This window comes from Trachurus trachurus (genome assembly GCF_905171665.1).
Source record: "Trachurus trachurus genome assembly, chromosome: 7".
Classification (NCBI taxonomy): domain Eukaryota; kingdom Metazoa; phylum Chordata; class Actinopteri; order Carangiformes; family Carangidae; genus Trachurus; species Trachurus trachurus.
In genome coordinates this window covers 11,323,392-11,336,016 of record NC_139901.1, presented here as the reverse complement: position 1 = coordinate 11,336,016, position 12,625 = coordinate 11,323,392, and the positions used below count along the sequence as shown (strand labels likewise).

The following is a 12,625-nucleotide window of genomic DNA, read 5'->3' as shown; positions in this document are numbered from 1 at the left end:
GGTCAAATCCTGATTTTATAACCTCAATGTCATCTGACAGAATCAACAAACATATAAATTAAAGACAAAGGCTGTGCTTTTATTTTAGTTTACTCTAGGGGAAGTTAGAAATGACAGAATATTTATCTTTTTTGTCTCTCACACAGATCACAGCCTCCATGTGGGATCAGCAGTATATTATCCTTTACTTACCTTACTTCAACTCCAGAACGTAACAGACTTTTATTAGAGGCAGATTTTTTTATTTCTGATACCCTTTGTTACGTATGGAGAATTAGTCATGGCTGAATATTTTTAGTGCATAGTCTCATTTTCAGTTGTCACTTGCTGTGTCACTGCATTACATGTTCATACAAACTCAGTCACTCTTCCTATAAGCAGTTCAAATGGAAAGCCCCTTCAGTGGCTTCATCACTCAGTCAGTCGAACAGACAGCCAATCCAGATAACAGACAAAAGTCAAACACATAACAAGAAAACTGTATAAACACTGTTAGTGCAGGAATATTCTTACTTGGGTTTATTAGACGTGTGCATGCATTTTGTTTTTGTTTTTAGAGACCTGAATTACCAGCTGTTATCAACATTATCATTTATGATGACAGTCTACATCATCAGACCCTGGGTTTCTGGATACAGCTTAGGCTGAGGAACAAACAGAAATCTAGATCACACTTCACAGGGAGACGGTACCTTCAGGGTGGATTTCCACATGTCTTTTTGTTTTTTTTAGCGTGACTTTTACGTATATGTGTCTGCCATGCCGAGGGCTCCAACATACACGGGGGGGAAAGGTTAAACTTTTACAATGGGTTATCTTTCCTCCTCTTCCTCCTGCTGCTCAATAAGTGCAAAGGTTAATTCATCCAGTCTGACGGTGACACAGGAAGCAAGGAAGACAATTTATTCTCCTCTGCAAGGTTGGGAGGCCTCACCAGATGTATCAAACTTAATTAATATGGACAAAGAGAGAGGAGGGGCTTCACATTTTGGACATAGGTAATCAAACAAAGAGCAGAGATGGACAGGGTTTCTACCTCTTTTTCCCTCAGTCTCTTCCCTGATTTGTCCTCTCTCACCCTATCTTCCTATCTCTCTCTCTCTCTCTCGCTCTCTCTCTCTCTCTCTTGTTTGCCTTTCCTATCTCTCACTCAGAAACAAGAGAGGTTTGAGAGCACAGGCAGGAAAATCAATCAAGACTAGATTGATAGAGTAAACTGACAGGACGAAGAGGCAGCAAACCGTGATACATGAGTAGATTAGGATTGAGAGTGTCTGCAGGAAACGGGTGTGACTGCACTAGTGCATGCTGTGAAAAACTAGAAGCAGGAGAAGAATTAACATCTCTGCCATGGCCAGTATGACTGCAATTAGTGCAGTTAGTGACGTAGACATTTTCTCACCTGACGAATACCAAACACTCATAACAAATGTGGCTACAAAAAGTATCTTAAGCACCATCGATCATGTTCACCATCAACACCTCTGGCTGGATCAAAGTCTTATTATTAACTCCACATTAAATCTTTAAATGCATGAAAATCTCAACGATTATGACTCTCAGAAAAGAAAGTGTGTGTAGGATCCAAGCAGAAAATGCAGGCAACTGGATATGATATGGGAGATCAATATAAGCAACCTAAGATAACACAAATTAAAATGTGCATTGTAGTAAGACAATAGCAAATGAAAAGGCAACTGAACTCCCTGAAGCTTTAAATGGACACAAGATAACGAGTTAACAGACTGATCAATTTAATTATTGTGGTTCTTGTCACCCTCCACTGATACTTGTCAGTGTTTTACTCTGTGCATATTGCTCAGCTTCATGTGCAAGCGGCTGTGTTGGAAGGCCAATGCTCACAACAGGGTGTTTATAGATTTACAGTGAACTCAAACGCTGCGTATTTGAAATACTCTATTTACTTCATCTGAACCATTTTTCGGTCCTGAACGTGGCCTGTTGGATTATATTTCATAGAATAAGAAGAATAAGAATAAGACTTTCTCATTCGTCTGTCACCACAACTCAGACTAGTACATCATCTGTTTATGCAGAATCATATGGGGTCGCTGTGACCTGGACTTTTGACGACCAAAGCCTAATCAGTTTGTTCTGGATTCTGAGTGAATGAAATGTATTGAAAATTCCTTCAAGGCATTACTTTCACAAGGCCAAAAACTATGATTATGCGATCACTACACTCTTGACTGTTGAACCCATGAATCTAACAAGTTTATCCTTGAGTCCACTGCATTCATGAAGGCAAAATCCTGTTTTGTAAGGGTCGCAGTAACCTTGAACTTTAGCCACCAATATCTAATCAGTTTTGCCAAATTTGCAAAAGAAGTTAAAAACATGAAAATAAATTTCCCTCTTGTTGCTAGACATTATCGACAGATATAAACCAGATCAATAATTACAATGATCTCAAATTTGTCATTATCACACACAACAACTGTTGTCCTGTGACCACAGTGGTTTGGTTTCCATTGGTTTGTTCCTTTTATCCATTTCCTGCAGCATTTCATGATCAAAAAAAAAAGAACAAATCTAACCACAGCCTTTACTGCTCAACCCCAGAGACTCTAGCTACTGTAACAAGTCAAACCAGGACAGCACACTTGCATCTGCACACTTGCTTTTTGTAAAGAAATGTATTAGTGACTGACCTTCATGCTCCTTCTCAGAAGCACCAGTTTTCCTCATCTTCTTGGGGGATTTCATGAAAAGTGGGAAGATGGTTCGCAAGCCCAAGATGTCCACAAATTTATGGCAGTTATCTGCCCCCTCTGGTCCAATCATCCCATGGTCCAAGACCTTCATAGCACTGGTTCGAGACATTTTCTTTTCTCTGCAGCAAAGAGAGGAACAGATATAAAGAAGCACATGTCAAATGAAGAAGTGGAGGCAACAGTTTTGACCTTTCACATTGTGTTATTTTCATGTCTATATTTTTACACATTGTAATAGGAATAAGTTTTACAATTTTAACTTTTTTTTAAAGTATATTTTTGGCTTTTTTGCCTTTATTTGATAGCACAGTGAGATAGACAGGAAAGGGGAAGGCAGAGAGAGGGGGAATGACAGGAAAGGTCTGCCCGACACGGGACTCGAACCGGGGACGCCTGCGTTGAGGACTGTAGCCTCTACATGGGGCGGCCGCTTTAACCACTGCGCCACGCACCGCCGCTTACAATTTTAACTTTGTTCTCAAAATAATGGGTGAAACAAAGATGGTATTCAACAGTTATGCAGCTATGAACGCTATAGCCAGCACTCTACTAACAGTTGTCAGAAAAATGTCTCTCACTTCCACCTCTGCCTGTTTGTGTAGGTCGTCTAATATTCACTCATCTAGTGTTTGCATGGCCGTCACATCCCCCGTCATGAACTGCTTTGCTGAACCAAGATTTCTTTTTAGCACCTGGCTTTAAGTGAAACCTGTCACTCTTTCTTTTTCTCAGTACATTATCATTATTGTGTTTCCCTGTTGTTCCAGGATCCCTAAAGCCTCTGACACCGCTGCAGTTGTTATTTTTGCTTGTTGGTTTGTTAGTGTGAAAATGTAACATTTTCTGAAATATTGTCACATATGAAGCACAACAAGTAGCTGTAGGACAATGTAACAAACACTGCAGATGACACACATCTGCACTCATAAAATTTGCATTACCTAATTTCAGTCTGAGTTGATGCTGTCAGATCACCAGACAACCCTGAATGAATCCAATCAATATTTAAAATACATCGCAAATTTTTCTAAAGCTGCCGGAGGCATAGAAAAGTCCCCAAATGTTCACTGTTGAGAGCACAGCTTAAAATTAACTGAAATGAACAATATATTCATCATGAGCCACATGATATTAAAATCAAGACTAAAAAATATGAATAAGATTCAACAAGCAAAGAAATTGGTCCGATAATTGACTTTGCAAATTAATAGCGTCATCTGTTTCTCGCCAAAGCACCTCCATGACGAGACCAACTGTTCAGCTTTTTATTTCCACAGCACAGCCTCCTCCACCCCCCCACCCCCGCGAACTTCACACCTCCTCTTAAGAAATGTAGCCGTCTGTCACAGTGTCACTTCCTCCGCTCCCACCAATGACAGATGACAGTGTTTATCTCTGAGGAGGGACACATATTTCAGGCAGTTGAGTCTGGTCCTCCAGACAGACACATTATATATGATGGACGGCAAGAGAGGCCGGAGTGGGAGGGGGGGTGGGCTGTACATGGTGTACTTTCTGAAGGGAAACTAGGCAGTTCAATTGGTAGACAGCTGACCTAACTCAACATCCTGGTGTTGTTCACCACGCTTTTGTCACCCCAAAATGGATTGCAGGTCGATGTTAGTGGAGAGAATCGCAAAACACGCACATCTTCAAAAATTAAAACTAGGTGCTGGACCACAAAGAAGAATGAATCAAAAATAGAGAAACATTAGATTCAGCTCCCGAATGTTTTAATGTGTCACCACATGTTACGTTTCGGGCCCAGGAAACGTAACATGTGGTGACACATTAAAACATTCGAGAGCTGAATCTAGTGTGCAGACTCTATTTCTCTATTTTCAATGTGAGTGGATGCTACAATGACAGCAGCTGGTTTTTGATGAGACTCAGATTCCAGAGGAGGCTGAGTCACTCAAAAGCGGGTCCTATCAGTGGCCACCCCCAAGAGCAAAAGGGCAACATGTCCTTAAAGGTAAAGATGTAGATTTGGAAATGCCCAAAATACCTTAAATACCGTATATTCTCAAATAAAAGCCAAGTCTTCTCCTATACTGGCCAGGTCTGGCTGCAGGTTTGAGAAAATAAAAGCTGGTCTCAATTAGAAGCTGGGTCCTTTTTCTATTTTCTGCTAGTTTTTGTGAATGTACAAAACCTCCTAAAGCCCACGATCGCCTGTTTGAGAAGTTTCTAAGCTGCTTAATTTGTACTAGAGTTCTCAACGGGCCTGAAAATTTAAAAAGCGACCCGGTCCGACCCACTGGTGTTGAAGCCAGGACCCGACACGGCCAGACTCATGAGCATTAATTCTTGACCAGAATGCGCCTAAAGAAAAAGGAAGCCCGTGGTCCGTGGTCCCGTGGTTATTTGTATGTGTTTTCTACCCGAGCCTGGCGCGTCTGGTTGTGTTATTCTGGCCAGTGAAGCAGGGAGGTGAGATCCAATCACAAGCAGTCAATCAAGAACATGTTTTAAAGCCAGACGTGAAGAGACCACTTGTGATCGATCACCAAAGACACAGCTAAAGACCAGATCTGAGCAGGTCCAGTGTCTAAGATTCGTAGACATGTGTCTGTAACGTTGCACATTTCAGCGTCTGACGATCATTTAACTGTGCATTGAATCAACAAAGCAGATGTGAAATCTGTATGTGGCACAGAGCTACATAGACGAGGAGGCCTGGCACGAATTGAAATGGGGTTTTTGATGGAAAACCAATAAATATGTCTCTGTGAAAGAAGATGTTTTTTTTCTTCTCTTTTGTATTCTGTTGCTCTGTGTTTGTTATTTTCACCTGCATTGTGTCTTGGTTAGAAAGCAAGAGCCAATCTCTCCTCAAAATTATAATGAAACCGTTCAATGACTCACAAGTTTGATGTTTTGAATATTATTTTTGACAAGTTTGCGACATTGTGCTGCTGCTGTCACATTACCTCTGCCTTTTGTAGAGGTTTACGTTACAGGTTTTATTTGTTTATTGATATAAAAATATTCAACATTCAATTTTGTATTCTATATTTTTGTAAATTTTCTATTTCATTTCATTCGTTGTGCTCTTTCCTTTTGAATTCTGATGTGTTCAACTGCTGTGTGTTGGCCACAAACCTGCTGGAGTGACCAAATCTAACCTGGAAAGGTTCGAATCAATCAAACCAACCTAACATGTGATCTGAAGTTATCAGGGACTGATGCAAAAAACTAAGGTGTGTAATTTCTAATTTCATGAGTCTTGGTAGTTAAACTTGATGCTTTACAATATTTTCCATAATTTGCAGTCACGGGGTTTATATTATAATCATGGGTTAAACTGTTATAGAGTAGTCCACATGTAACTACATAGCAGCTGGACAGGTAAGGGTTGGAGACCATAAAATAAGCTGGAATTAGTCAGTCTATGCTGCTCATATTATCTCCTAAAAGTAAATAAGTAATTGAGTGCCGCGCTCCTTTCCAAAGTTTTAGTCAAGTGTACCGGCAATTTAGACCATTTTTGACTTTTTATGTAGAGCCACAGTGTATTCTATATTATTGCCACCAACACATACTGTGGCTCAATTGAAAGGTTTAACTTAATGCTTCAAGTGGCCACAAACCGTTTGTTTCTACGTGCCTCCGTTCCTGAGAAAAGTCAAGCTAAACATGGCTGGGTTTCACCAAAATCCCTCCTTTTTTTCTAGAAAGGGAGATAGAGCGTCTTTTATGAAAGGTGCGCTGTTTGTGTCTGTCGCTCTTCTCACACTCGCATTTCTGGATCAAAGGGCTCGTATAAGATAAATATATACAACAATGGTTGTTCTATTCACAAATCCACCAGCGGGGGCGGGGGGGGGGCGCCACTAAACAACAATAACACAGACGCACCGTGCCGTGTCACAGCTTCTCGCCGCGGAGCGTGAGGGTCAGTCGGCCACCGCGGCTCGGGAATACCGGTCCCGCCGGTGGTCGCGGTCCTTCTGTGGTACGGGTCGGTGATGCCGGTCTGCTTTGGCCCAGAGACCATCAGATTTTACCGCGGGAGGACTTTGGGGAGGACACGGTGTTGCTCCAGCTGAAGACCGGGCGGACTGTCGGCTGAGAGCTTCCTGTTTCTGCTCCGAGCAGCTCGAGCAGCTGGAGCAGCAGCGCGGGTGAGAGCAGAGCAGCTGCGCTGCATCTGCATGCAGAACTCGTTTGCAGAAGCCGAGTTATGATAAAAACTTCCAGATCATGAGCTGTCATGTGACTTTGATCGTCATCTATTTCAGTTCTCCTCGTCGTAGAGTCCCCAAATTTACATATAATGTGTATTAAAGTGTCTATTTTCATAATTTAAAAAAAAACCAAAAAACGTAAAATTACGTTGTTGGCACTCAACGCATGGGAACGAAAAACGAGAAATTACGTGGTTGGCACTCAATGAGTTAATAAGCAGTGTTGGGTAGTAACGCGTTATTAGTAACGCCGTTACGTAACGCCGTTACTTTTTTCAGTAACTAATAACGTAACGCGTTGTTTTTTTAAAATCAGTAACTCCGTTCCCGTTACCAAACGCTGCGTTACTCCGTTCCTTTCCGTTCCTTTGGGTGAGGTTTTACAGCGGCACACACAATTCCTATCAGCAAGTTTCATTGAATTGAAAGAAAGACAGAGCACAGACACTAAGCACTAGTTGGTGGCCGCCCTCTAGCGTCCCACACGTAATCAAACACACTACATGAAGAGGACTGGGCAGGTCAGAGCGATTCTCTGAGCAGGGCATGACGGCGAGCTAAGGTAACTTTGCTAACGCAGCATCCGAGACCGAAGCTGTGTCTCAGTTCAGGCTGCAGCCCCTGAACTGGGACACAGCTTGAGTCACAGCGCGCACACACCAGCACCCACTCCACCCGAGCAGCAGCGGTTAGAGTCCGACCGACGGACTCGAATTATGACGCCTGAAACGCTAAACACAGCTGATCGCTCGATAAAAAAATACCGCTGGAGTGAATTTACTTCCGTCACTGAAAACAGTCTTAAACGTAACTGCTGACATCATGCAGCAATGCAGCATGATGATGATGGTAAAATTTTACAGATAAAAACCATAGACTGTAAAAAGAAGATAAAAACACGTGTTTCTTCATCAGCATCAGTAGGCTACAGAACTGAAATGAGGCTAGAGGGGAATTCAATCAACCTTTATTTAATGGGAGCATTGGGAAAAAAAACCTTTTAAAGTAACGAAAAAGTTACTTTCTCAGTAACGCATTACTTTTTGGTTTAAGTAACTGAGTTACTAACTGAGTTACTTTTTTATGAAGTAACTAGTAACTGTAACTAGTTACTATTTTTCAGTAACTAGCACAACACTGTTAATAAGTAATACATTTCTGATTATCTGATTAGGGATCAGGAATCTTGTCCATAACACTAGACATGATCCTCACACTGAAGAAAGGTCAATGCTAAAAGATGACAAAGCACTGCACAGCAACAGGATCATGTTCAGTAATTGATACGAAGGCAGAATGAAATGAAAGAATAATCTTATCAATAATGCATATGACTAACATACAATGATGGATGATCAATGCATGCTAATAGACTGAAAATATATGTTGATCAACTATAGCATTGGTGACGTCAACGTTCAAAAAGCAACACGAACGACTGACTTGCTGTCCAACACACGTGTCTAAATCCACCTTTTCTTATCAATATTCATCTAAGTTCCAATCACGCGCTGTGTTGACAATCAAATTCATGATTAGCTTCTCTGCACAGACTTTAACAACTTTCCCAAAGTCATATCTGGTCAGCTCTTTCCCCTCCTCCCACTCCATCTCATTCTCTCTCCATTTCTCTGGTGGATGATTTAACACAAAAGGGTTTTTGCATTTCAATAATGAGATATTGATCCAAGCCTTAAATCTACGTGTCCAGTGATGTGATTATCAGTGCAGAGGTGCAGAAGCTGTGGAGGTTTCATAAATGCGTCTAATGTTTCTTTATGAGTCTTTAAGGTCACATCTCTGCCTTGCTGCGCTCCACCAACTGTTGATTGATTGGAGCAGCAGCTTCGCCAGGCAGCAGAGCAGACGGACGTGCTGTTCTGAACAGTGCTACACCCTGTTATGTTATAAGTGTTTAAATTTTCACCGGGGAAAAAAAAAAAAAGTCTGAACTGAGCTGAGAGAGCTGGACTGTATATCAAGAGATATTCTGCACACGCCTCGAGACTGTATATTTCCCTTTTAGAATTTATTTATAGCACTAAAGTACTTATTGCCCATTTGTTATGATGTCCAGCTCTCCAGCTCTCTAGCACTCCAGTACATTGTGAGGGGTGAATATAACAAGGTACACACTTGCATAATCCATTTGTGCTTCTGAAGATTGTGACAAATTCCCAGTGAACAGTACAGTACAGTACAGTACAACTGGTGATTTTAATTGATGATGCTCAAGCAGCAATCACTGCCCGTGCACTGTGAAGATAGAGCAGTTCTGCACTTGTGTTTCAATTTGAAAGCTGCCTGCAACACAGTGGTTCCCATCTGACTTCTAAAATCTCTGAAGTCAGAGTTTCCCTCGAGCTCACATTCACACTTTTCAAAACATGTGAAAAAAAACAACAACAACTAAGTTCTCGTCTCCCACACTTCCCCTTCAGATAAAGAGGATTTGTCTTCCGAGCTAAGAATTACTTGTATTTTGTTTTGACAAGAATAAAATTACAACCTTCCAAATATTAGCAAAAAAGTCTTCAGTCGTCTTTTCACATTTTAGACGCTTATTAGTGTTTACTCAGCCAAAGATGCCTACTGAGCAATGATACCGTAACTGGGCTGCAATAACTTACCCACCAAAGGTAGTGCTTTAACAAAGACAGCTGTGGTTTTCACACTCAGTTCACCTGAGGAGCATGAGCATGCTATTAATTTGGCCAACTACAACTTTCAGCGCTCTTCCATGATGATCACAGATTATATGAATGGTCAGTTTGAGCAGTTCCTCAGTTTCATGTCTTTATATTGCACAGCCTCACCTGAGCATGAGGTTCATTAGCTGAAGCCCCTCTCCCCTCAGGAAGCGGTCTCTATTACTGGGCAGCATGAGGCAGGAACACAGGGCATCAAAGAGGTTCTCCATCATCTCCTGCTCCTCGGCCGTGGACGGGTTGTGACGTTTAAACACCTGAAAGAGGGAAGCGGGAAGAGAGAGAGCAGTGAAGAGGGGAGCATCTAGGCGAGCATGTTCCTCTGCATCATCTCACCTGCCATCATGTTGTTACACTGACCAGCAAACCAGCACACTGCACTTTACAGTAGATAGTACACAGATATTCCAATTTAATACTGCACACTGTTCAGATCTTGCTTATGCTTGCAAGGTTTATTTAGAACATATGTTTCTTTATACAGTATGTTATTACCTTAGACTTAGCCTATTCAAATATATCTTCAAATTAAATTTAATGCAATTTATTTGGAAACTGTACTGCATAGTATGCTAGCTGTTTTAGGGCACATTTCACTACATGCTGCACTTGAAAAGACAGCTCTTCCATGCAGCAACAGTCTCTGAAACTGTTAATTGGAATAATTTAAGTTGGGCAAAAGGGGCCAATTTTTAAATAATGAGCAGGAATGGGCCTAGTGTGACACGATTAGACAGGTTTGTACAATAATTAAGAGAACAGAAAGAGACAGGGTGGGGAAAATGCCGGCAGTATACACCAAAACTCTTAGCGATGAAAGCTTTAGTAGCTCTTTTGGTGGGTTGCAAAGTAAAGTTTTAATGTCCTATTTTGGCTGTGTCCACTAAATGTCACAAGATGCTCAGAACAACATGGGAACTTGAAGGGAATTAATGGGTTAACTGAAAGGCTTCAAATTGGGTTGGATACTGACTTAAGGTTAAAATGGGTTTGGAGAGTTAGCCCTGTGAAGCTCAAATGGATAATAATATGTGTAGCTGTTGTGCTAACTAAAAAAAGAGAGTAAAAGCAAAATCTTACAGATAGTTGCTGTAGTAACACATCAATGCCATCCATCTCACCCAATAGTTCTCTGGTATCTGTGGAAGAGAGACGCAGAAAGGCGATAGAGATAAAAATGGAAGAACAGGACAACAGGGAGATTAAATTGAGACCGTTTCAAAAAAGGGGGACAGAAAACAGTCGGGGGAGAAAAAACAGGTCTAAGTGGATGGATGAAGAAAAACAAAAAAGAGAAAGACAAAAGGCAGGGAGGAAAACACAGCGAAGTGCTACAGAGGCATAAAATGAGCATAAACACTGACGAATGCTCTGGCCACGAGGGACCTCCAGAGAGAAAATGAAGAAAAATGAGGGCACTGAAAAATGTATATCCTCACAACTTATTCCATCTAGACCTGTGTATTAAAATGTTTTTAAGGTTGCACAACACAATTCTGCTTCTCAGGGACTCCGAATGTCAAATGTCTTCATCTCAATAGCCAGAAATCCTGATAATTAACTCACATACACAGAGTATGCTCATGTTCACTGCAGTATTTTGAGCTTTGCATTTCCTACTTTCTGTAGAGAGCAAAGTGTTCCTAACTGAGAGCAGACTTTGATTTTAACAGTGTGGTGAATCTACAGGGTCTTAATTAGTAGGGATGAGATGCTCCTCTCGTTTGGAGCAGCGAGTGTTTTACATATAAACCATTCATAGTGGTGTTTCAAGTCAAACTTGACAGTAGGAAGCGATAGTTACATTCAAATTAGCACATCAAAATAATTCCCTAATTGCTCCTTTCCTAACAGTAGTCTTGTGATTTGCCTTCAAGATGGTGACAGTATTATATGGAACAATATTTATGGCAACATGTTTCCTTTGTGTTGTGGAAAAATACGTTTTTATTAGATTTTATTTTGTATGTGAAGGGCAGCAGGGAGAGGATGAATGGAGGCAGCGCCGCTGAAGATGAGGAGAATGAGACACGACTCCCACTGAATATCAATATGGCTTGTACCATTAATGAGAACCTGTCGAAGGACCTGATAGTCCTGCAGCTACCTGAGGCTTCACAGGGCTCTGGTGAGGGAGGGAAAGGGCGGAGAAGACAGCAACTAGACAAGGAGGGAGGAAGTGGATACGTGGGTTTGGGGGATTGGAAGACGAGTAGGGGGAAGAAAACAAGGAAACATGAAAGGTAACAACATCAAAAAGTGATGGAGACCAATGAGAGAAAAGATTAAACAGGGAGGGAGAGAAACTAGAGGGAGGAAAGGGCAGAGGAAGGGAGCGAAAGGGCAGAGGTCACAGACACAGAAAGATGAAGGGACACAGAAATGAAGCCATGAAAGGAGGAGAAGGAGGAGAAAAGGCCAGCATGGGTGGAAAAAAGGAAAGAGAGAGAGAGATAAGAAAGAAAATGTGGTGAGAGAAAGGACAGAGAGGAAATAAGGACAGCTGGTTGAAGTCATGGCGGTCTGTTCGAGGAACCCACAAACCATTTACTGACACACTTACTGTCATTGTTTTGCAGCAGAATAGCCAGGATTTCACTGCAGTACAGCTTGTTAGCATCAAACGGCATCTTTGCCTACAAGGGAGAGGGAAAGCGCAAACTACAATTATCACTAATCTTGAGAAACTTTGCTCTCCAGGGTCTTTAAACACCATGTGTCTCATGACAACATCTGCTTTTATTTAACCATGAGCAGAGCTTGCACCAAATATATTGTATACCATGGTGGTAAACATGCAAAAGCAATAAGCCTCACATTGTTTAACCTCTGGATCTACTGCTCTACTGGTGAAAAGATTTACTGAAAATTCATTTCACTGCACTGTGTACAAGTGTTTAGGTAAAATTAAAACTACTTCAGCAGCAACTGTCATGATTTTATTTGCGTAAAAAGAAACCTCATAATTTCTTAACACATTCACAACAACATT

General features: G+C 41.4%; 1 protein-coding gene across 1 annotated transcript in view; it reads right to left on the bottom strand.

Annotated features, from left to right (window-relative positions):
• The window catches only part of ctnnbl1 (catenin, beta like 1), a 59,813-nt gene that overhangs the window by 33,310 nt on the left and 13,878 nt on the right, over positions 1-12,625 (bottom strand). The window contains exons 8-11 of the mRNA XM_083974720.1: positions 12,197-12,269; positions 10,714-10,772; positions 9,742-9,890; positions 2,673-2,854 (exon numbers count right to left, since the gene is read on the bottom strand). Of these exons, the coding sequence (XP_083830846.1) occupies positions 2,673-2,854; positions 9,742-9,890; positions 10,714-10,772; positions 12,197-12,269 (463 nt within the window). The remainder of the gene's footprint in view (positions 1-2,672; positions 2,855-9,741; positions 9,891-10,713; positions 10,773-12,196; positions 12,270-12,625) is intronic.